This window comes from Mastigoproctus giganteus, chromosome 9 (genome assembly GCF_048544385.1).
Source record: "Mastigoproctus giganteus isolate SK-2022 chromosome 9, ASM4854438v1, whole genome shotgun sequence".
NCBI classification, from domain to species: Eukaryota; Metazoa; Arthropoda; class Arachnida; order Uropygi; family Thelyphonidae; genus Mastigoproctus; species Mastigoproctus giganteus.
This window is the reverse complement of record NC_143583.1, coordinates 226,450,457-226,476,579: the sequence shown is the minus strand read 5'-3', so window position 1 is coordinate 226,476,579 and position 26,123 is coordinate 226,450,457. Positions and strand designations below refer to the sequence as shown.

At 37.3% G+C, this 26,123-nt stretch overlaps 1 protein-coding gene across 1 annotated transcript in view; it reads left to right on the top strand.

Moving 5' to 3' along the window:
- Window positions 1-25,474, top strand: part of LOC150081149 (protein zyg-11 homolog B-like) — a 256,638-nt gene extending 231,164 nt beyond the window's left edge. Inside the window, exons 13-15 of the mRNA XM_090382030.1 lie at window positions 68-120; window positions 9,123-9,220; window positions 24,784-25,474. Coding sequence (XP_090238156.1) covers window positions 68-120; window positions 9,123-9,220; window positions 24,784-24,941 — 309 coding nt within the window. The 3' untranslated portion in view covers window positions 24,942-25,474. The remainder of the gene's footprint in view (window positions 1-67; window positions 121-9,122; window positions 9,221-24,783) is intronic.
- Window positions 25,475-26,123: the final 649 nt, after the last annotated feature.

The window sequence follows — 26,123 nt, the reverse complement described above, 5'->3', positions numbered from 1 at the left end:
GTGTTGAGTTATTTTCTTAAATAGAAATTGCTGATATATAAGTGATATTTTTATATTTTTTTCCCAGGGAGAAGTCGTAATAAATTGGAAAACACCTGGAAGTGAAATGGTGGCATATAGGTGAGAAAATTACTTGAATTTTTATTATTTATTCTTTACAAATTTATTTTATATTTCCTTAATCTAATTTTTTAACAAATTTTATTTTAAAATATGAGGTGTGGCATTAAAGTTCCCAGACTGCTGCTGGGAACTTTAGTTTTTGCAGTCATGATGAGTTTGAAAATAAATGGAAGTGGTATGGTGTTATTCAAACTTCCTCCAAGAGATATTGGTATACACGATTGTCCAGTAAACTGACAGGTTGCAAGTAACAACCAGTTTTGATAGTCGCGTTAATGATCTGTGTCACATTTTGCAATGGAGCAACGGTTGAATATCAAATTTTGCTTTAAACTAGGAAAATATGGCAGAAACATATGAAATGTTAAAAACTATTTATGGTGATGAGATGTTGTCATGCTAAGGCCATGAATGGCAATAGCATGTCTTGCTTTAGCATAACAACATTTTTTGAATCGCTAAGGCCATTCATGGCCTTAGCAATTCAAAGATGAATGTGAGAATGTTCGCAATGACCTGAGGTGTGGTTGTCCCTCAACCCCCTTGAAATGAGGACAAAGTTGCAAAAGTTTGGGAAATTGTGAGAATAAATCATTGTTTGACCCTCAGAATGATGGCTGATGAGTTGGTATGAACAAGGAGACAATTAATGAAGAAATGACAATAATGGAGAAAGCAAATGAATATAAAATTCCATTATGCTTGACATTTGTGGATTATGAAGAATACTTGATGAGAATCAACCGAAAGAGCAAGCTGGCTTAAGGACAGGATTCTCAACTATGGATCACCTTCATGTAATATCACACTAACGGAGAAAGCAAATGAATATAAAACACCATTAGTCTGGCATTTGTGGATTATGAAAAGGCATTTGACTCCATACAGCATAACGCAATGTTTCGGGCACTGGAAACATAAGGCATAGATACCCAATATATTATGATTTTGAAGAAAATATAACAATGCTACTTCCTTTATTAGACTAGACAAAGACAGTAGCAAATTTAAAATTGAAAAAGGAGTTCGACAAAGAGATGCAATATCTCTGAAGTTGTTTACTGCTACCCTTGAGGAAGCTTTCAGATTAGACTGGTCGCAGAAAGGAGTCAGTGTGAATGGAGAGTACCTAAACCATTTACAATTTCCAGATGACATTATGGCCATAAGCCACGATCCCAAAGCATTAGAGGAAAATCTTAATCAGTTATGTAGACTTAGTAAGGATTTCGGACCAAAGATGAATATGGCTAAAACAAAAGTAATGATGAACAAGTATGCCACAAAGGCATACTTGTTCATCAATTACTATACATCTGCATGTATAGTTGCGTGTACACCAATGCTAGGAGTTTAGTAAATAAATTTGATGAATTTGAGCTATTGCTCAAAACATCAAAGGCAGATATTGTTGGGATATCAGAGACGTGGTGTCACACAGATATAAGGAATGCAGAACTGGAATTTGGGGAGTACAACGTCTACAGAAAGGATAGACTGGATAGGAAGGGAGGAGGGGTTATGCTATTAGTTAAGAAATACATAAAATCCAAGGAAGAGAAGCCAGTGGACATCGCTGGACAGTGCAGTGTCTAGTCAGTTTGGTGTGACATAAGCATTGGGAGATAAAAATTGAGAGTAGGAGTGTGCTATAGGCCTAATGACTCTGATGAGTATAATAAGAAACTGTACAGGGAAATAGAGTGGGCCAGTAAATCAGAGAGTCTTATAATGGGAGATTTTAATTTCCCAGATATTGACTGGCATTTGGGGGCTGGTCACTCACACACTAGCAAGGCTTTTGTGGATTTATTGGATGATTGTTTTCTATCTCAGCATGTTCGGGAGGCAACTAGAAGGAGTAATACTCTTAATCTGATTATCAGAAGTGATTTTTCATGCATTAAGAATCTGCAGATAAATGAACCACTAGGTGGCAGTAATCACAGTGTTCTGAAGTGGGAGTTACTCAAAGAGGTAACTACCATTAGGGGTAAAGGGAAGGGTTATTGCTTTCGTAAAGGCGACTACAATGGACTGAGACAGTATTTAAATTCTATACAGTGGGACCAACTGATGATGTTACCAACAGCAAATGCAAAATGGGAAGCATTCAAAGAACTTATCTTGGAAGCTACTAGGCTTTACATACCAACTAAGAAATATTGTTCAAGGTTTAGGCCTAATTGGATGTCAGATGAACTAATGAGGCATATGGCAGAGAAGAAACATGCATGGAATACATACAAATTAACACATGACACAGAAGCCTATGATAGATACAAGTTGATCTGTAACCAAGTTACCAAGGAGGTTAGGCAGGCAAAGGCAGATTACGAGAAATTTTTGGCAAGGGATGCAAAGAAAAACAGCAAAGAGTTCTTTACTTATGTAAACTCTAGAAGGAAGGGGATGAATCAGATTGGTCCACTTGATATCGATGGGTCAACTGTTGATGATCCTGCTCAGGTAGCTAACAAACTAAATGAATATTTTGCATCGACATTCACACATGAGGAGTTATTTAGTGAGGGGAAAGCCAGAGGTGTATTCAACTCTAGCAGTAAGCTAGAGAATCTTGTAATAACTGAGAGTAAAGTGAAGGAGAAATTGTTGAAGATAAACACAAGAAAGGCACCGGGGTGGATGGGATCTATCCAGTTATATTAAAGGAGGCAGCAGAGGAAGTAAGCAAACCCTTAGCCATAATTATGAGAGCTTCCTTGGACTCAGGGGAGGTACCCACAGACTGGAGATGTGCAAATGTGACCCCAATTCACAAAGGAGGATCAAAGGCTGACACAAGTAATTATAGACCTGTGAGTTTAACTTCTTTTCCAGGAAAATTAATGGAGGCACTAGTTAAAGAAGCACTGCAGGATCATTTAGACAAGACTTCAGTTATAGCTCGGACACAGCATGGTTTTGTTAAGGGGAAGTCTTGCCTGACCAATTTGATTGGATACTATGATGCAGTCACAAAGGAACTGGATGCAGGGAATAACTTTGATATTATATACTTGGATCTTAGAAAGGCTTTTGATACTGTTGCACACGGAAAACTGCTGCACAAATTGGAGCAATGTGGCATTGGAGGCAAATTGCTGCTGTGGATAAAGGGGTGGCTGAGGGGGAGAAGACAGAGAGTGGTAATCATTGGACACTGCTCGTCGTGGACTAATGTTATTAGTGGGGTCCCTCAGGGCTCAGTGTTGAGTCCATTGTTTTCTGTATTTATAAATGATATTGATGATGGTATATCAAGCTTAATGTCGAAGTTTGCAGACGATACAAAGGTAGGCAGGGTTGTCAAGGACACTACTGACACTATGCTGCTGCAACAGGATCTGGAAAGGTTGAGCAGATGGGCTGAGAGGTGGCAAATGAAGTTTAACATTGACAAATGTAAAGTACTACACATGGGAAACAGCAACACCAGAGCAACGTATCAACTCTGTGGTTCTACACTGACAGTGGTAGAGAATGAAAGGGACCTGAGGGTGGTTGTGCAGGCAGATATGAAGTTCTCTGAGCAGTGCAGATGGGCTGCAAGAGTAGCTCATGGTGTATTGTCAATGATATATAGGAATTTTCCTAGCAGGGATAAGGAGGTGATTATTCCCTTGTATAAGGCAATGGTCAGGCCACACCTAGAGTACTGTATACAGGTCTGGAGGCCTCATTTCAAGAAGGATGTAGAGCTGCTGGAACGAGTACAGAGAAGGGCAACAAGATTAGTGAATGGAACATAGGGGTGCTCTTACGAAGTTTTGCAAATTCAGAGTCTGGAGACTAGGCACCAGCGAGGTGATCTGATAGAGATGTATAAAGCCTTGAATGGTTTGAGCATGCTCAATGCTGATGGGATTCTTCCTCTCGCTCAGAATAATCACCTGAGAGGGCATAAATTCAAATTGAGAAAAGACAGATGTAGGATAGACGTGCGGAAATTTGCCTTTAGCCAGCGGGTAGTTGGTTGGTGGAACAGACTTCCATCCCTTGTCATGGAAGTTGATAGCCTAAATAAGTTTAAGGCTCAGCTGGACAGGTATTTTGAACGAACAGAGGGGTGAAGTGGAAGTGGTTTTTTTTTTTTTTGGCTGATGCTGCATAAGCTTGCTTTCTTGCATCAAATGCCTCTGCTAACGTTAATGCTAATAGGAATATAATGATTTTATGCTGTTATTTTGGTTTTTAGGAGCATTAGCAACTAAGACCATATTGTTCTGGGCATATGCGGTGATCATTCCTTGACCTTTCCGCGTCCTCTGTATTTGGTGGTCACGGGCTCGAACCCCAGTTTAATCAAGAAGCGTGTGCTACGCACTGCTGCTCCTGCCCACCTGGCTACGGAGGCACCTATAATGATTGAAGGAGCATATACTTATCTGATACAAGTCATTTGTGTAAGAATGATAAATGGCTGGAAGTGAAGAGAAGAATAAATTTTGGATGGATAGCATTCAGGAAATGAGGAGCAATATTCCAATTTTGTCTGAAACAAAATAATGAACTCTCCACCATGACTTATGGAAGGGAAACTTGGGCACTCATCAAAAGAATGGAAGAAAAGCTGAAAACTACACAGAAAAGGATGAAATGAATTATATTAGTAATCAGACTGTTGGATAAGAAGAGAAATACACTGATTAGGCAGGAAACTCAAGTAAAGGACATTTTTATCAAAACTAAAGAACTGAAATGGACTTTGGCATGACACATAGCTCGAAGACACGGTGACAGATGGACCAAGAAAATAACAGAATGGTATTTTCAAGAGTTTGTGGGCAGTAAGTGGATGGCCATTGTACAAAACTGGAAAGTTGCTGGAGAAGCTTCATCCTGTAGCTGATTGAAAATGGTTGATGATGAGGAGGAGGAGACAATTTGTCAAATTCTGTGTGAAGATTTGAGGAAACGGAAGGAAGATCTGTGCAAAATTTGTGCTGCCAGCTTTGGAGATAAGCAGAAGTGACAGTGACTTCATCTAGACTCCTCATCAAGACAAACCTAATATGCTCAATGTTCATCGGTGATGAACATTGAGCATATTAGCATATTGAGCATCGACCAGAGATGAAACTGGCTTCAAAACCATCACCAAAACCGAGAAAGTTTGTTTGACAGAAATCCAGGACCAAGACTATGTTGATCATGCTTTTCGACAAACGGTGTGATTCACAAGGAATTTATACCTGAAGGGGAGCGAATCAATGCTGCATTCTACATACAGGTGCTTCAAAGATTATTGAAGCGCATTTCAAGTAGGGGGCCACAATTTTGAGAGAAAGGCAGCTGGTTCTTTCTTGCACAGCAGTGTTCCTACCCATTTCATATTTGTTGTGAAGACATTTCTGACATACATAGATTAACCGTCTACTTTACTCTCCTGATCTAGAATCAATGGACTTCTTCCTCTTTCTAGGTGAAAACTGCCATCAAATGAAAGAGATTTCAGAATGTTGAGAAGATAAAGAAAAATGTAACTGCCAAACTGAACATGTCTTTGCTGGCTCTTTTCAGAAACTTTTAGAATAGTGTAATATAGGTAACCCTTGTATAACCTGGTACAGGTCGACCATCACTAATCTGGCCACCGGTAATCCAGTTCCACTGCTAATTCTGACATATTCCGCGAACGTAATTTCAAATTTCCCGGGTTGGCGCACCGACCTGCCGCTACTGTTTTGGTGGCTTTGGTTGCAGCATCAGCTGTTGGCACAAACTCGTAAACATTGGCTAGCCATTCCCATTTGTTGTTTCTACATTTATTTTTATGTTGTTGTTGTTATTTGGTTTTTAGGAGCATTAGCAACTAAGGCCATATTGCTCCGGGGATATGCGGTGGTCATTCCCTGACCTTTTTGCATCCTCCGTATTTGGTGGTCACTGGCTTGAACCCTGGTCTAATCAAGAAGCGTGTGCTACGCACTGCTGCTCCTGCTCACCTGTCTACGGAGGTGCCTATTTATTTATTTATTATTATTTTTTTTTTATAACCTGCTCACATTTAGCCCCATCCATGGTTCCAGTGCATAAAGGAAGTGCAAGTGCCTCTCGTGGTGTAAAGTGCAAACACCGTAGTCCATAACAGATAAAGTTGAACTTCTGTAAAAACTCGACAGCGGTGTGCCTGTGAGAAGTTTAACTCTGCTTAATTGTAAATTACAGCAATTTCTCTCAGTTCCTCTTATTTTAGTAATTTTCTTTTAGCCATTTTTTTTTTTTTTACAACACACTTGTACAAATTTACGAAAAAACACAACGTGATGGATAATACAACGCGCTAACGAACTTGTTTTCACAAAATATCGAACAATACTGACAAAGTTATTGTGACATTTGAGAGTTTATTTTTTATCGCAAATAGTTTTATTGTAGCACTCGCTGCAGTGCAGTAAACTAATCACCAACGACCTTCATATGTATGCCGTAATAGCGTCACACGTATGTGACCGACAAGGCTTCTGAAGAAATAAAGTAACCTACTGGGCCCCGTATATACGACATAAAGAAATTTTTTTTTTTTTTTTTTCTCCGATATTTTAAGCAAAAAAAACGACAACACTGACATTACAATATTTATTTTAGAATTACTAATCAAATTATTTACTAAATATTTTTTGGCCCGTGGGGAATTTTTTTCTAGCTTGGCAGTCAAAGTGTTAAAGGTAGGATGAGGTGGTTAGCTGTTGGGTAAATTGTATGTACTAAAATAACCACTGGTGATCTGTTGTGCGAAATTATACAGGACTAAGAAAAAAGTAAAAAAAAAGGGGTGTTACGTTCCAAAAGCTAATAAAAATACACTATTTCGTTAAAAAAATGTTAACAAAACTAATAAAAATACACCATTTTAGATTTCGTGTATCTTCTGCTCTCTAAAAGATCAGTAATCTGGTTTTGTTTGCTTTTGCTTGATAAATCTTTGTGAATTTCATCGTATGGAACTTAGCATTTTTGAAGCTCCTTTTGAACTTTGGTCTTCTTTCATTCAAGAATCTGCATTCAAAAAATAAGATTCTAATTGCTCGGATAACTTTATTCTTTCCCGTATACTTTTCGGTGTAAAATTTAGAATTTTCTTCTGAGCAGATTTGGTGGAAATGGCACTTTCGATGCCATTTCCACCAAATCTGCTTCGCCAACCTCTTTTTTTCTACTAGTAATTCTTGAACATCTTCAGTAATCATATCTTTTTTTAATTTTTTTAGGAACATAGGCAACTAAGGCCAAGGCCATGTTACTCTGTGTATGTTGTCTATAAATTGTGTGTCCTGAGGTTGATGTGGAATAACTTACTTAAATCTTAAAAAGATACATTACATTTTTAAATGTAACGTATGTTTTTTACATAAAAAAGATACATTTTTAAATCTTAAAAAGATATGTGCGAGCGGGCAAAAATACAAAGGGTACTAGGAAAGTTTTGCAATATGACGCAACAATGAATCACAGGAAGCTGCTTGTTGCTGCATGTTGAGACATGTTCATACGTGCATAGTAGCCGCCGCGCCAAGTCGATGGGCTCAGTTATTCATTAGTAGTGAGAGTGTAAAGTGCTTGCGATGGCATCGTGGTCACGAAATGAGATAAGGACAGTTTTGCGGTATAATTTCGTGCGTGGTTTAACCATAGACCACTGCTTAGAAGAAATGACTCTTGCACTAGATGATGATTGTCCACATCGTACAACGATATTCAGGTGGTATAGAGAATTCCAAAGGGGAAATTTCACTCTGGAGGATTCTGAGAGGCCGGGAAGGCCACGAACGTCAGTTACGGAGGAAAACGTTACTGCTGTGAGGAAAATGCTTGACGAAAACAGGCGAGTGACCTACCAACAGATAGAGGATACTTTGGGCCTAAATGCACCAGCAATTCGTTCGATTCTGCAAGATCATTTGCACGTGAAGAAACTTTGTTCTCTCTGGGTGCCGCATCAACTGACTGAAGAGCAGATGACATGACGTGTGACTTGGTGCCGGGAGATGTTAAAAAAGTTTGATAAGGGACAATCTCGGTATGTGAACAACATCGTGACAGGTGACGAGACTTGGCTGTACTATTACGATCTGCCGACCAAGGCTCAAAACAAAGTTTGGGTCTTTGATGATGACGACACACCCGTAATTGTCAGAAAATCCCGATCTGTAAAGAAGAAAATGATAGCTGTATTTTTCAAATCGAGTGGAATTGTGGAACGTGTCGTTTTGAACACGCAGAAGACAGTCACAGCAAAGTGGTATACTGAACAATGCCTGCCTAAAGTCATTGGATCTATGAAGAACCTGCGGCCAAAGTCAAGAATGGACACCTGGTACCTCGATCACGATAATGCTGCAGCTCACCGCGGCAAAGCCTGCACCGAATATTTGACCACGACAGGACTGAAACTTCTTGAGCACCCTCCCTACAGACCAGACCTTGCACCCTGCGACTTTGCACTGTTCCCGCATGTGAAAATGAAGCTAAAAGGGAGGCGGTTTTCCAGTGATGAGGACCTTCTACGGGCTTGGGACAACGAGTGTGCTTTACTCCCTAGTGAAACTTGGCAGAACTGGTTTAAAGATTGGTTTCGGAGGATGGAGAGGTGTATTGAATGTAGAGGAAATTACTTTGAAAAAATTAAATAAACAAAGCTGTATTGCAAAACTTTCCTAGTACCCTTTGTATATATTTTTTACCACACAAATGAAATCAGTTCAATTCTTTTAAATTGTCTTGTGGGTGAGGCTATTTACCAGTCATCACAAAGAATAAGAAGTGGGACATAAACATTTTCAATAGCCTCAAATACTTAGTTACTCAGCAGAAACTATTCATGTTCTAACTGATAGTGGGGTATAAGAGAAAATAAAAGGAATGGCAAGATGTAAATTTTTGACACTGGAATCAGTGTGTGAAAATTTTAAGTTATCTACATAGTTAGATATTATCAAAAAAATATATCTATAATGCACAGAACTGATAATTTAAGGATAAATGTTCTTTTTCAGGTCATTTAATCCCTTCTTTCCATTACTGAGATGCTTTGAGACTCATGAAGTCCAGTTGTGGGCTGTCTGGGCAATCCATCATGTTTGCTCCAAAAATCGTGAGCACTTATTATACTAAGTATTTTTGTATTATCACTTGGTTACAAAATATTGTGTTAAAATGAATTAAGGAAAATTAATGAATTAATTTTCCTTTATATCAAGAATTTATATTCTTGATATAAAGGAAAATTACTTTATATCAAGAGAGAAGGGCTGATATAGCCTTCATTTCTAATTGCATCTACAGGGCAAGACATTCAGTAATTTAAAGAATAGATAAATTCTGTTTGGTTTGGTTTTAATGGCACAAAATGACTAAGGTTACAATATACGATGTCAAAGTTAATTTCAAAAAAAAAAAAAAAAATTGAGATTTTGGTACATCAACAAACCAAATGCAGCATAAGAGTAAGAATGGATTGTCTGACTAGACTACCATAAGTGTATATCTTATAAAAAAAATTAAACTGCTGATGCATGGTCATTGTCAAATAAAATCTGACTGAGTGTATATGACTCAGTCAGATGGTTAAAAGCTGTAAAACGTGCATTTCTAAAATTGGTACATTTGGTTTAAAACATGCTTAACAGGTAAAACAGTGTTACATTGTTCACACATAGGTGGTTCATCAGCCCTTAGCATAAGAAGGCAGTGTGTCAGATGGCTATCTCCTATCTGGAACCACTCTACACATTCGTTGCCACCTAAGTGACGTAACAGGGCTTGTCATCGAGGTGTGTATGAGTGGATTTTAGGGATGCAGGTCAACTGGACTTCTCCTACCTCCTTTTTATGATCCCTGTGCAGACTAGACTGCCATAGTTTGATTACAGGCATAATCTGCTATAGTTTGTTTGTTTGTTACCTGTTTATGCTGTCACTGTGGATGTATCTTAGTATGGATTATTTGCTTGCAGTCTGTATAGAGGACTGACAGGCCAAAATTATTCTTCAGTGCTGCTGATTTGGCTGTAGTATCAGCCAAATTGTTTCCAGTAATGCTGATGTGGCTGAGGATCTGGCAGAAGCAGATATCGAATCCACTTGCATAGACAGTGCATATCATATGATTGGATGAATAGGGTATCTCATCACCGATATAGCATTTAGTTTCCACTCAAACAATCAGTGTATATAATATCCCTATGCAGACTAGACTACCATAGTTTGATTACAGGGTAATCTGCTATAGCTTGTACTCCACATGGGGTAGGCTGGCAGGGCGTTCAGCTTAAAGACATGTGAACTGATGGTTCACATGTCTTTAAGTGGATTGAACTGTTGGTATTGGAGAGTTCCTGTATGTTCCAAGGCTAACTCAATAGTGTGCAGCTCTGCAGTGTATATGCTGCATTCAGAGGGAATGTGCTCAGATATAGTATTATCTGAAAATACAGCAGCAGATCCACACACACACACACACACACACACACACACACACACACACACACACACACACACACACACACACACAATTCCCGATTTTGAGCCATTTGTGTAAATCGGCAAGAAGTCAGAATGTTCAGGTAGATGCAAGATGGAGTATCAGATTTCTTCCTGTTCCTAGTATTTGAGCATGCTAGGGTGGAAGAGACTGCTTTGGTGATCAGGCAGCCTTGTCTACCGTGATGTTAAGCTGCTGCCTGAGTAGTTCTTGGACACTAATACCAAATGGATGGTTGGCAGTGTGATGTGTGTTAGAAATATCTTTCCATCATGGATCAAAAACAGTGTCCACATGGGGTAGTCTGGCAGGGAGTTCAGCTTAAAGGCATACTGCAGAGACAACTGTTTTTGTTGAAGTGAAAAAGATGAATCATTTGCTTCAACAATTAAACTTTGGACAGGTGACGTTCTGAATGCACCACAGATGGCCTGTGGTGAATAGGGTCAAGTCATCAAAGGGCACTGTTTCTACTGCGCGCATATATATTTGAGACCTATAATCTAATTTTGATCATACAAGTGCATAATAATGGAGTAAAAGTGTACCAGTCTCTGCACTCCAAGAAGGGAGGGAGAGAGGGGGGAGAGAGAGAGATATGTTCAGCCCCCTCATGGAGACATGTTAGTTTTTTGTCAAATATGAGTCCTGAGGATTTTGCCTCCACTGCTGCTGGAATGGTGCTTTGTCCAAGTCTTAATTCTGGTTCAGGGTGAAATTACACTTGGCCATTGCCCATGAATTAAGGTGATCAGTGGCTTGTTGCAGTTGTCTCTCAATAACTCATGTTGTATGACCAGGAGAATATGCTGACATCATTGCCATAGTGCACAGTTTATGGTTGGAGGAAGTTGTTTAGTAATGGAATTTATTTTAATGGCAAATAGCATAAAGTTTAAAACAGATCCTTGCAGTGGATCGTACTCGAATTTGGAAAAAAACAATGAGATAAAGAGTTTTTAATTAAAAACAGGAAGATGACCTGTTAGGCCAAGATTATAAAGATCTTTTCAAGTACCAAATCTCCAAGCTGTGTGATATCTTTTTTCCATATCAAAGAGCACCTGATAGCTCTCTTTTCCTAAAAAGAGAACTATCAGGTGCTCTCTTTTTAGGAAAACATCTCAAAAAGATGTTTCCATTCTAATTGAGCGATCCAAAGTGGACCTATTCCTTTGAAAACTGCACTGAATGCTGGGGAGGTCATTTGATTCTAAATACTACCGTAAAAGATGAGTGTTGACCATTCTCTTCAATATTTTGCTCAAACAGCTAGTCTCAGAGCAATAGGAAATGTAGGATTCCTTCCTGGCTTAGCAAAAGCAAGAATCTTCAGAGAAAATTCTGTAGTATAAGATGGACAGGTGGTTTGATATGTTCTGGGAATTAATATTCCCAGAACATATCTCAGAAGTTATTCCCAGAAGTTAACTGTTATGCTCTACTTTAATTGTATAAGGCACTGATAAGGTCAAGACTTGATTGTGCTGCTCCAGTGGAAGGCGAACTACTTTGCTGACTGGAACCTTCAAATCATATCTTTGTCCGGACTGTTTTAGGGCCATACAGAACATCACCAATAGCCAGCTTATGCTAAAGCTTATGAATCATCACTATTAGAATATGAACTATTATGAATCATCAATACACCATTATACACTATTATGAATCATCACTATTGCCATCACTATTAGAAGACAATTAAAAAGACAGTATGCGTGCAAAATAAAATACAGAACCACCCAATGTGGTTGATAATATTTGCACCACAGTGGGAGAATAAAAGTCCATCCACTTTTCAATTGACCTTTGGGTAGAAATTCTAAGGATATCCTCATAAATTTGATGGTATTACAATTCCACCAAAAATTTCCCCTCTGCCATGGGAAGTGGCTACCTTGAAATGTAATCTCCAACTCTTAAATATTGGATAAAACATCCATTCCCAAAGAGAATTACTGATGTCTACATTTTGCCATTAATGTTCATTGCACAAATTACATTTTTGTTTACACAGATAATTCAAAAGCAGGAAATTTCTGCAGTGTTCCAAGATATCCCAAAAGCATAATTGCCAAGCAAATGTAGTGTATATATAGAGAAACAAGGGAAATAAATATTGCTTTAGAATGCATAAAAGAAAGTCATTGCAACTGACTCAAGTATATTGCAGGCACTAAAAATTCCTCTTGATGATGCCTCTCACTTTATCTTACAGATATTCAGAATACTTTAACCCTATGACTAGTGCACCCAATTAACAACACCAACTGGCATATATTGCCTTTCACCACTCACTTTCAGGTTAAAAAACAGGAAGGAGTGATTCAAAATTGTTAATTTTTTTTTTTTTTTTAATGATCAAAAAAGTAATGATCAATATATTTAATTAGTATGAAAACAAAGGGCCCATCACTGAAACCTGAGGGACTCCACTAATAACTTTAGTCCAAGAAGACCAGTGCCTATTAATAACTACTCTCTGCCTTCTTTATCTCTTTATTCATAGCAATAACTTGTCTTTAATGCCATCTGCTCCAATTTATATAGCAGTCTTTCACATGCAACATTATCAAAAGTTTCGAAATATAAATATATTATGTGAAAAATCTTTTGCATTTGTTCCTTTGTTTATTACGTCCTATTAGCCAATCAGATGAGTTAGGCAAGACCTTGTCTTAATGAAATCCGTTCTTTGATTAATTTATATTTATACTGCATTTCTGTCAAGATGACCCTGCATTACTTCTTTAACCAGCGACTCTATTATTTTCCCTTGGAACAGAAGTTAAGTTTACTCATTTTACTCTTTATGAATAGGGGATATTTGTACAACTCCAATCTTCAGGACCTCCCCTGAATTCAAGAATGCTTTCATAATTATAAAAAAAGATTTGCTTACCTCTTTTGCTTCCTCTCATAACTTTACTTCTCTTATTCCTGTTCCTAAAGACTTGTTTACATGTGAATGTAGTTGTAAAATATTTATTCAGTGTTTCAACAACCTGAATAGTGGTTATACTATTCACATCTAGTGGGTCAGTGCAGTTCTTTCATTTCCTTTTAATGTTAACAAAAGCAAACAAATATTTTGCAACTTTTCTTTGCTAAAAACTTCTCATATTTTGCATTAGCCTGCCCCTTCTCACCTCTCTCCCCCTCCCTTAGTGGCTTAATTGCATACCAGTTTGTAATTAATGGAGATTTCTGCATCCCCTGCTAATTACAATCATCCCATGCACTTTTCTTCTCTGCTGCTCGTATCATCAGTTCATCTGACATCCATTTATGTCTAAACATTGAACAGTATCTCAGTTGGTAGATTTCATTCTCTGAATACTAATCATTTAGAATTGTCTAATAACTGTAGTTACCTTCATGGATGTAGCCTTTCCCTTTACCCTTGGCAGTTGCTACCTATTTAAGTAAATCCTACATGTAATCACTGCCATCTAGGCATATATTATATATATATATTTAATGCATGAGGAGTCACTGCTGATAGTGAGATCATGAGTATTGCTTTGTCTTGCCTCTCTAGCATGCTGGTATAGAAAGCAGCCATTCGAAAATCTTGCTGTTTATGTGAGTGACCAACCCACAAGTTTCAGTCAATATTTGGAAAGTCAGAATCCTCCATTATAAAATATTCTGATTTACTGGCCCACTCTTTTGTCCTCATAGTTGTTCATTATACTCATCACAGTCATTTGGTCTATAGCATGCTCCTGCTGTCATTTGTGTTTTCTTGTTACTTATATCGCACCAGAGACAACATTGCATTGGCAGTGTTGGCTTGACAATGTCAATTGTATTGACAATGCACTTTTGTCAACTAGGTGCATTGCCTTAATTCTGAGATTTTTAACTAAAAACAAACTCTTCCCCCATCTGTATGTCCTTTCTATACACATTGTGCTCACCATATTCAAATTCCTCATCCTCTGTATTTGAGAGGCACCATGTGTTTGATATTCCTACTTCTACAGTTGATAATCTACCCATTTATTGACTATACTCCTAGCATTGGTGTGCAAACAAGTATTTATATACCCCTGAATTGCTCTTACTCCCATGAGAGTCACCAGTAAGCCTTGTAAATTGCTGTCATCTCTTCCTGCTGTTGCTATTAATCCAATAGTGTGTATTCCCTAGCTAGCAGTTTTCTGACCCACCTAGTACTGTTTCAGTAACATCAACAAATATTCTTGCATCCCTTAGATTTAAGTGTATCCCATCCCTGTAAAAGTCCCTCCTGCTGAGTCTCATCCTCCCTCTCCAGATTGAATTTTTTACATGGCTCTCATCCTGTACTTGCATGTCTTTGTAGAACTTTTTCTTAATATTCTTAACATTGTTATAATTACTCATGTTTTCACCCTGTTTACACCAAAAATTTGGCTAAAAATAAGTGAAAACTTGGAATTTTTAGGAGTAAACTTGGTAGAAGAATGAATTACTAATTCCAGAAAATTATTTACAGAAGATATTTTTTGGAAGTTAAGTAAAAAACTGCATGGTTGATGAGCTAATAAGTTATAAACATATCTTGCAAGCTTCATAGAATTGGCTATAATTTCAGTTCTCTGGCAATGATGTGCATTTCCCTGCCAGATGGGTTCTCCATTTTTATTCGAAAAAAATAGCTAAATGTTAACTGCTGTTGAGGCCTCATTGACTATATGTATAAGTTTAATTTGTAAATCTTCTTTTCCCTGCTGTTACAGTGATGAGAGGAAAAATCAAGAGTGTAAGAGTATTGTAAATATTAATTTAAGGTAGTAATTTAAGACACAATTCATGGTAACATTTACTTTTATTTGAGAAGCATATTATGATTGCAATGAAATATACTTCTCTGTTTTCTTTAACTTTCTTTTATTTTGTACATATTTTGCAATTAGACTTTTCTCTAGCAAGTTACATAACTAATTTCATTTCTTTTTGTCAGCTGTTAACCTTGCCCTAAGGCTAACCTCTTTCCAGGCTATTGGATACCCAAAAAGAAGCACAGTGCAAGAATCATTTTCAACCTTACTTACAGCTGCCGTTTAAACCCAGGGGCTCACATCTGGTGGGCACGGGCTTGGCACACCCAGGGTCCTGAGCTGGATATCATCATTTTTCTCTTTCTTGGAGAAGCATAATTCCAAAATTTCTTTTGAAATTGAAATTCCTTTCTACTTGTAACTCTTGTTCTCTCTCTCTCTCTCTCTCTCTCTCTCTCTCTCTCTCAGGCTAATTTGGAAATTTTTGGTTGGTGTAGCATAAGCCTTATGCTTCCTTGCACCAGGTGGGCAGGAGCAGCAGTGTGTAGCACACGCTTCTTGATTAGACCGGGGGTTTGAGCCCGTGACCACCGCATATCCCCAGAGCAATATGGCCTTAGTTGCTAATGCTCCTAAAAACCAAATAACAACAGCTTCCTTGCACCACATGGCTAATAATTAGTCTGTGTATCCCCTGTCCTTCCAAACTAGCAATTTTCCAACCCACCTAACATTGCCTCAGAAGCATCAGCAAATATTCTTGTATCCCTTCTATTTGATTGTCTCCCATTCCTCTAAAATCAACCCTTCCTATTAACAATTGCAAGTCATATTTAGAAAAATTCTATCTGAATGAATCATGCACAGTCTCTCTAGGGCTGAATTAATTGATAAGGCTCTTGTCGTTTATTTCTTTATATCATGCATGGGCTAAATTTCAAACACTTTCATCTTCTTCATTAGGAATTTTCCATTACTCAATGGGTTTTCCTCGACCCAAAAAAAAAAAAATAATAATCATCTATTCTAGTCTTTTTTGCCACAGTTCTTTGTATCTTTCCATGCCTTTACCAACTCCATCTGTCCATCCACACCTACCTTGGTTTTCCTCTCTTCCTTTTTCCTGATGCCACCCAATTCATAATCACTTTTGGAATTATGCTTCTCCATTCTTCTGATATGTCCATACCACCACATCTTCTTTGCTTCAATTACCTGGATTATATCGGTTTTCACTTCCATCATCTGTCAAATCTGTTCATTTCTTATTTTCTCCAGTCTCGGTTTTCTTGCAGCTCTTCTCCAGTAGTCCATTTCTGTTGCAAGAAATTTCCCCTGTTGTCTTTTATTCACTGTCCATGTTTCTGCCCCATAGAGCATAATTCTCTGTACTGTTGTTTGGTAGATAAGTGTCTTTCTTTGCCTTACTGAGAATATTCCTACTCTTTATTGCATTCAGCATACCTGTCACTTACCTTCCATTGCTAATTCTCTTCTCAACCTCCAGTTTAGATGATTCATCGGCCTGTATTATTGATACTAAGTATTTAAAGTTATGTACTGTTTTAAGTTTATATCCTTTTACTTCCAGAACTTCTGCTTTGAATGGTGAGTATTCCATGTTATCACAATTTATCTTTAATCCCCATCCTCTATATATCTGCACATATACTCTGCATCATCCATGTCTGGTGCTGCCACCACCTGGGAAGGAGCAGCAGTGCGTAGCACACGCTTCTTGATTAGACCGGGGTTCGAGCCAGTCACCACCAAATACGGAATGCGGAAAGGTCATGGAATGACCACCGCATATTCCCGGAGCAATATAGCCTTAGTTGCTAATGCTCCTGAAAACCAAACAACAACAACAACAACAGCTGCCACCACCTGATCCTCAGTGAATAGTAAGTTGAAAATGTACACATTGTCTTCAACAGGTATATCCATATTGTTGTATTTTCTGGACCATTCTCTTAGAATATATGGATATAGATCTTAAATCCATATCCATGTATAGTTGGTGACATACAGCAGCAGCCCTTTGAAGTAGTAAACTCTTGGGATAGTCTTTGTCCCATTTTGACTCTACATATGTTGTCCTTATACATGGTCTTAATGATATTTATCAGTGGTCACTGATAGATGGCTGCTTTAAAGCTTCCCATAGCAGTTTTCTGGGCAAGTCGTCATACGCTTTCTCTAGATCTATAAAGGTCATCCCAAAATCTTGACATTTCTCATACTTTTTTTCAAGAATTTATCTTAGTGTGAATATATGGTCTACACATGATCTGCTTGCTGTAAAACCATATTGTTCTTCTGATCCCTGAAATTCCTTTTCTAATCGACTTCTTATAATTCTTCCCATAGTTTCCATAATGCAGTTTATGATGTAGATATCTCTGTACAGAAACTTTTATATTTTTCCTAATTAGTGGCTTTTATTCAACATTGCCTTATACTGGGAAGTAAATCTTCATATTGCCTATTCCTTATATAACTAATACCAACAGGATGAAACAAATGGCCCTCAGTCCCCAGCAGCTTTCACTCCCCCTCTTACAGCAGTGAGAGGATCACAGTGGAAGCAGAGGGTGCTAAGAATCTCTGGGTATGACCAGGCTGCCATGCAAGGAAACTGAACTTGGCCTCTTACAACGAAAGATTGCTCATCTGTGAAGACAGGATATTAGAGCTGGAAAAGGAATTAGAAAATGTGAATTGGAATATCATCGGTTTGGCTGAAACAAGAAGAAGAAATGAATCACTTATAAGTTTATAAAGTGGAAATCTATTGTACACCAGTGGAAACAGGTGTTTCCAACCAACAAAAGGAGTGAAGGTGGCGTTGACTTTCTGGTCCATAAAGATATAAAAAACAACATTTTGGAATTCAAAAGTACATCACCAAGGGTGTCAAGACTACTACTCGGGATTTTTAAGAGGTATAAGCTAAAGGTTATGATTTATGCACCAACATCGAGCAAAGATGATGAAGAGGTCGAAGAAATGTACACCGAAATTGATAGTCTTCTAGATGAACAGAAAACTCACTACACTATCATTATGGGGGACTTCGATGCTAAGGCTGGAAAGAGACAAAACAGCACAGAAAGGGGACCTATAGGAAATTTTGGAATTGGTGAAAGACTTGTGGAATTTGCAGGATCTCGAGGAATGTCAGTAATGAACACTTTTTTCAAAAAAAGGGTTATCAAGAAGTGGACATGGAAGAGCCCAAATTCATCCTCACTAACAGAAGATATATCGTGAATTATGTTACTGTCCTGAACAAGGTAAATGTGGAAGTGATCACAGAATGGTAAGATGCACAATTGATATATAGATGTAAGAAAAGAAAGGAAAAAACTGACTCAAGTAAATAATACAAAGGTCTTTGAGATAACAGAAGAGGAGAAAAAGCAGTATGTACTGGAACTTAAGAACAAGTTTGAGCTTCTGCAGACTGCTCAGAACCAAGATATCGATGAGGAATATTACAACTTTCTGAAAGTGATAAAGTCCAAGAAACCTATAGGTAAAAAGAAATCCAAAGAAGAAAAAATTAGCCAAGAAACACTTATGATGAACAGAAGATGACAAATGAAGAGCAAGAAAAACACTGACAAGTGGAAAATTGAGTATGCTGAGTTATGCAAAGCCATTAGAAAGAGACTCAGTGAGGACATAAGAAATTTTAACACAAGAAAAATAGAGCAAGCGTTAAGAGAAAACAAAGGGCTTAAATCAAATGAGCAGTAATAAAGAAAGATAAATGATACTGAAACTGAAGAATAGCGATGGTGTATTTATAAAGAGCAGAGAAGGCATAATTCAAATAGCAGAAGGAGCGAGGGAATCATGCCAGCAGTGGGGAAGATGGATCGTAAATTAGTAACACACAATATACCTGATATCCTGCCTGATGAGGTAGGACATGCATTGAAGAAAATGAAGAATCAGAAAGCCCTGGGGGAAGATGAAGTTACTATAGTGTTGTTAAAATTGGGAGGAAGAGACATGACACAAAAACTGGCAAGACTCTTCACAAAATGCATTAGAAAAAGTGTGACGCGTAAGGAGTGGAATAATGCATCATAGTTTTGCTGCACAAGAAAGGAGATAAATCAGAAATTATAGACCAATTAACTTGTTATCCCACATCTACAAGTTGTTCAAGGGTCATTAGTAACAGATTAGAAAGAATTCTTGATGAGAATCAACCGAAAGAGCAGCTGGCTTTAGGACGGGATTCTCAACTATGGATCACCATCACGTAATGTCACAGTTAATGGAGAAAGCAAATGAATATAAAACACCATTATGCCTGGTATTTGTGGATTATGAAAAGGCATTTGACTCCATACAGCATAGGGCAATGTTTTGGGCACTGGAAAGACAAGGCCATATACCCTATATATTATGATTTTGAAGAAAATATATGAGAATGCTACCTGCTTTGTTAGACTAGACAAAGACAGTAGCAAATTTAAAATTGAGAAAGGAGTTCGGGAGACAATATCTTCAAAGTTGTTTACTGCTGCCCTTGAGGAAGCTTTCAGAAGATTGGACTGATTGCAGAAAGGAGTCAATGTGAATGGAGAGTACCTAAACCATTTACAATTTGCAGATGACATTGTGGTCATAACCCACGATCCCAAAGAATTAGAGGAAAATCTTAATCAGTTATGCAGCGTTAGTGAGGATTTTGGACTAAAGATGAATATGGCTAAAACAAAAGTAATGATGAACAAGTATGCTACAGAAAGAGATATAATGATTGAAGGAGCAGTAATATACTTATCTGGGACAAGTCATTAGCTGGAAGAATAAATTTTGGATGGATAGCATTCAGGAAATATAGTCACATACTGCAGAGCAATATCCCAATTTATCTGAAACTTAAAATAATGAACCAGTGTATACTCCCCACCATGACTTATGGAAGTGAAACTTGGGCACTCTCCAAAAGAATGGAACGAATTATATTGGGATTCAGACTGTTAGATAAGAAGAGAAACACATGGATTAGCAAACTCAAGCAGCAAACTCAAGTAAAGGACATTCTTATCAAAACTAAAGAACTAAAATGGTCTTGGGCAGGACACATAGCTCAAAGACATGATGACAGATGGACTAAGAAAATAACAGAATGGTACCCAAGAGGAGCTAGAAGAAAACCTGGAAGACAACGGAGATGGATAGATGAAATTCATGAGTTTGTGGGTAGTAAATGGATGGCCATTGCACAAAACGGAAGGAACTGGAACATTGCTGGAGAGGCCTTCATCCTGCAGTGGATTGATCACTGTTGATATGCTCTTTAGTGCTTTTTAAAGATTTTTTTTTTTCTTATGAAAATCCCAAACTCAAGAAGTATTGGAACCGATAATACTTAGTACCAGGTTGGAGGTGGAGATGAAAGAAGATATTTGTTGACATTAGACTTATGTAGATTGTAATCTTCAGAAAATATGTATGAAGAAAGGTTGTTCCAGAAAATGGAAATTGAATGAATAAATGAGTAAGAAGAAAAGTTGGTTCTGTGAGTTTGAAGATGGACAGTAATAGGATGCTGACTGGTTGTGGCACGTTTTCCAATTGCTCTGAAAGAGAGAGAGCAGGAATTATAGAAGCCAATCCAGAAGAACAGTGCCCATGGAAGTATCTTATAGAAAAGGCATGCAGCAGGAAACAGAACATCTATGAGACAGAGTGGATAGATTTCGTTAGAGATGAATCATTAATTAACCTAACAGCCATCTTTTGAATGGAATCTCCTAAAAGCCTGAGAAAGTCTTGGGGGCAGTATTCCATGGTAGGGCGGATTTGTGATTTGTACAGAGTGAACAGCTGTTTTGAAGAAAGGCCAGAGGAAACAATATTTGCAATGTGCTTATTCCAAGAGAGATTAGAAGTTAGGATGATTAGAAGTCCCAATAGAGATATAAGACAGGACTGAGTTTTAGAAGGATTGAAATCAACTAAGTATCTTTGTCCTATCTGGAGATCAGCAGTTTAACATATTAGTAGTGAATATTTGAGAAGTTGAAGTTGTTGGTGGAATGCAATGTGGTATCATCAGCAAAACTATGGATAGGATTTCAATTCATTGGAAGAAGGTCATTAATATACAAGAGGAAAAGAACTGAACCTAGAGGAACACCAGCATTAGTGGAGAAGTTACAGAGAAACATCTACCATCACCTGCAATGAGCTATCAGAGAAAAAACAGGATACCCAATTACAAAAATCAGTTGCCACGCAAAAAGATGGAAGTTTATTTAGAAGATCTTTATGCCAAACAAGATCAAAAACCTTTGAAATGTCAAGAGGAACTGCTTGATCTTCACCAGACTTTTCCATTGAATTTGTCCATAAGTGGGTAACATAAGCCAGAATATCACTAGTGGATCAACAATGATGGAATCCATGCTGGCAATCATTATTCCGATGGAAGTTTTCTAGGTAGTTTAAGAGTTTGCAGTTAATTGATTTTTCCATTACTTTAGAAAGTAAAGTGCAATGGGACAATAATTGAATGGGAGGGATTTCTCACCTCCTCACATTGTAGCAACTGGATGGATATGAGCAAATTTCCAAGCAGCAGGGAAAACATCGCAGGTGACACAACCTGCGCTGTTTTCCCAAAAAAGGTGACACAGCGCAGGAGTAAGTTCAGAAGCACGAGTTTTGAGAACAAGTGGATAAATACCATCAGGTCCTGGAGCTTTCTTAGCATCAAGATTGTTCAAAATCCTTCTGACATCCTTTTGACAGAAGACCACCGGAGCCATTGAATGGAGCATACTGGGAGTTGTGGGAGGTGGTTACCAAGATCATTAATACACGAGTTGAGAGAAAAATAGGACCTAGCAGGTCAGCTTTATCCTTGGCTGCAGTGACAACAGAACCATGTGGTTTGAAAGAGGTGGGAACAGAAATTGGCAAAAATTGTGGCCAATAGCTTTGGAAAGATACCAGAATGCTTGGCTACCATTTGGACAAGAAGCAGGTTTTCTATTCTTACCCTGTTTGAAATCTATTTTATACTTATTAATAACTGATTTACAATTGTTGTGAGCTATGGTGTAGGCAGAAACTGAAGATGTGGAAACAAGCTAATTATGTTATGCAACATTCTTCTCTTGAACAGCCTTAGAACATTTATTGGAAAAACAAGATAAAGTACAAGATTTTAAGGTGAAGTGTGGAATAAAGGATTCCATCCCTACAAGAATAATTTCTCCGACACGACCTGAGCAAACATTGACATCAAAAGTTTTGTAACAGCAATCTGACCAAGGAAAAGGAAAAAAGAAGTTTCGCAGATCATCCCATTCTGTATTCTTGTAATTTCAAACAATACGAGGTTAAGAATGGCCATGAGAGAAAGGCTCCATTGGAGAAGAGACCATTGCTAAATTGTGATCTGAGGTGCCTAAAGGACAACTCACTTCAACTGTGTACTTAGAAGGGTTGTTTATGAGGAAAAAGATCAAGTGTGTTGGCTGTATGGTTAGGATTGTCCGGTATTCTGGTAGGTAAATGAACAATCTGTGCAAGGTCAATTGCAAAGGCCTCAGCATCTCAACCAGCTGGATTGGTGTGACTAGAAAATGGAAGCCAGCTGGAGTTGTGAAATTAAAATCACCAAGGAAAATTACCTCACTGTTAGGAAAGTTGTACTGGAGAAATTCAAGTTTCAAAGAGAAGTCAGAGTTCCAAGTGATTACGTAGTTGGGAGAATGATAGAGGCAACAGATGAATTTGACATAATATGGTAGAGAGATTTTAAGCCAGAGAAGGTGGAAAAGAGGAGATTCCAAATTACAAAGTCTCTGATGGGGAATATCAGAATGGACATATGCACAAGTACCATCTTTGAAGCAAAAGGAATCATAAAGCAAATAATTCGAACAACTGAGATGAGCAGTAGTTGAATCAACTGATAACTGGGATTCTGTCATCAAAAGTACATGGGGTTTGGCAGATGCAAAAGGAAATCATTGAGATTAGAACTGAGACTATATATATATATGTGTGTGAAATGAACAAGGAAGGTTTGGGAGGTTTAGATCTTTTTTTACTCTATTAGTTCAACAATTCATCAATTAAACTTTTCTTACGACTTGTATTCACTAGTAAGAAAAGTTTAATACTCTTATGTATCTCTCTGAATTACAGAAGGAAATATTAAGCATAATATACTTAGAATTGCACTGAGTGAACATTCCCAGTTCACATTCTTTATATGAAAACTCACAAACCATCTCTGTTTCTTCATAGAAAAATTTTATTACTTCACTGTGGACCTTAAATCCAATCTCCCTTTTCATCCCACTTGGCCATACCATTTTGATTTCCAGTGGTCCACTATAACAGAACTAAATTAGGATATACACACACTGACAAAATACATCTGGAAATAATTTAGACCCAACATGGCATCTTACACATCAGCCTATGTAGATTACTACATGTAGAATTATAACATTTCTCACAACTATATGCTGACAGCTCAAAAATAGATACTTTTGGGGGTGCACGCTTGTATTCTTCTGCTGTTGAAATATGGCATTTTCATTGTTAAACTTGGTGATTAGTTATAGAATATATAGATCTCATTTCCAATGTTTAAAACAATTTTTACAGACTCTCTTAGTTTAATTAGTGCTCTACAGAATGGTTCAGCTATGCATAGTATCCTGAAGAAAATAAAATCCCAGTTGATACAACATCAGAAGAATAATGACATTTTTTGATAGGTTACAGTTAATTTTGTGATACCAGGGAATCAGCATACAGATCTGGTAACCAAGAATCTGAGAACACTCCACATTCATCCATTTGTCATTTTATAAGTTTAAGTTTGTCATCCAGAAGACAGCTACAACTCAGTGGGTGATATTCTAGCAAACCACTTGACTATTTATGTGAGTAAATGAAATGTGAATTCGACCGTTATGCAGCTTCGCTTCCAAAAAAAAGAGAGAGAGAGAAACTCACAGAAAGTGATTTTCCTCAATGCGGTCACTGTTGCTTTCCCTTTCACATCATATCACTGTCAATGTACAGGAACTATTGACATTGAGAACATATTAGAGATAATGTTAGTTTATCTAAATTCTTCATACATCTGAAATGAACATGCTAGACAGACAACTTGTGTAGTTGAGACCTGCAAATATCCCATAATGTTTCCCATACAATGACATCTGAAATGAACTGATACCTCTGTCTTATGCAGCTAACATTAACACCTTTACATTAGTTGGTTCCTGTACCATGTACGATATATTGATGGGCACAATAATGACAAAGCAGCTCTTAGCACCTTGCGATAATTAAATTTAAAAAAAGTGACGAAGAACGACTAAAATTTACTTTTAATTTTCATAACAGCCAGAAGATACTGCCCAATGCTTATTGAAGAAGAAGGTATTCAGCTACTGGAAAGTCTACTGCAGAATGCCATTACAAATGAAGCGGTGGCTGCCATTTGTCAGCGTATTGTAAAAGTAGTGGAACAAGAAGGATGTAGTTTTAAAGAGGATCAGTGATAGTTTGGATACTTCGTTAATAACATTTTATGCTGCTCATAAAATCTATATATATTTTTATTAAATGATTCCTTTCTTGTTTAGAATGTACTTAGTTATGTTTCTGGAGCAGATGTTATTAATTAGCACTCAGCATGTATGAGTGTGATTCTGGTCATAAGGATGATATTTTAAGTTAACATATGCATCTTGTCAAAATGTAAATTGTATATTTGTAGCATTACATCATTGCAAGAAAAGAAGAAAACTTATTTACAATTTAGATTTATGCTTACCACATTTAAAGTCTAATTTAATATAAAGTTCCCAAATTGTTATAAATTGTAGATGTTGCAATGACTTGTTGCCATTTGCTATATTAGAAGAGCACTTTCCATTAATATGAGATGTGTATATTAGTTAAAAAAAAGTGGTATTCATGTTGTATATTTTTATGAGTCCGAAAACTGTACATTTCGAAGCTTTAAAGCATTTACTAGAAAAATTATGTAAATATCAAAGTTAATCTGTTTCATAATTGCAGACATTTTAAATTCTGGAGAACTTTTACATCTAATTAGTTTATTAAAAAAACATCCCAAATGATCATTAATAATACCAATTAAAAATGAAAAATAGTTTGTCTGCAAAAATTTTTGTGAATTATTTACTTTTTTTTTTCTTTTCACACAGGATAGTTACTTCATTTTTTCTTTGTAATAGAACAAATGCTGAGTGAAATTCAAGTTTTAATGAATATTAAAATCGATGATAATTTCATAAATTAGAGTGCACATTAATCTTGGTGTAATGTATATCTCCAGTAAATTCTGCATTTCTTTGATGAACATGAACATCAAAGAAATGCAGGATTTATTGATACATTCCATTGAATGAGAATTTTTGATGCATCACTTTAACCAATGCCAAGTGTGTGTGCACATTAAATATTGCCTAAAATTGAAAACTGCAACATCAGGTGACACAATTAGTATTTGGAGGTGCAGTAGTAAGCTGTGCATGATCTTTTGAGTAGTTCTGTCAGTTTAAAGTGGATGAATCTTCTTCAGAAGCAGCATTCTGACTGTCCCTCAGTAGAAATAATGAATCGCTACCTGGAGTGAAAATGGCTGAAAACAGGCATTTCTTATGGTGCATCACAGCTAAGTGCATTGACCCACTCTGCCTATCCATTGAACAGTT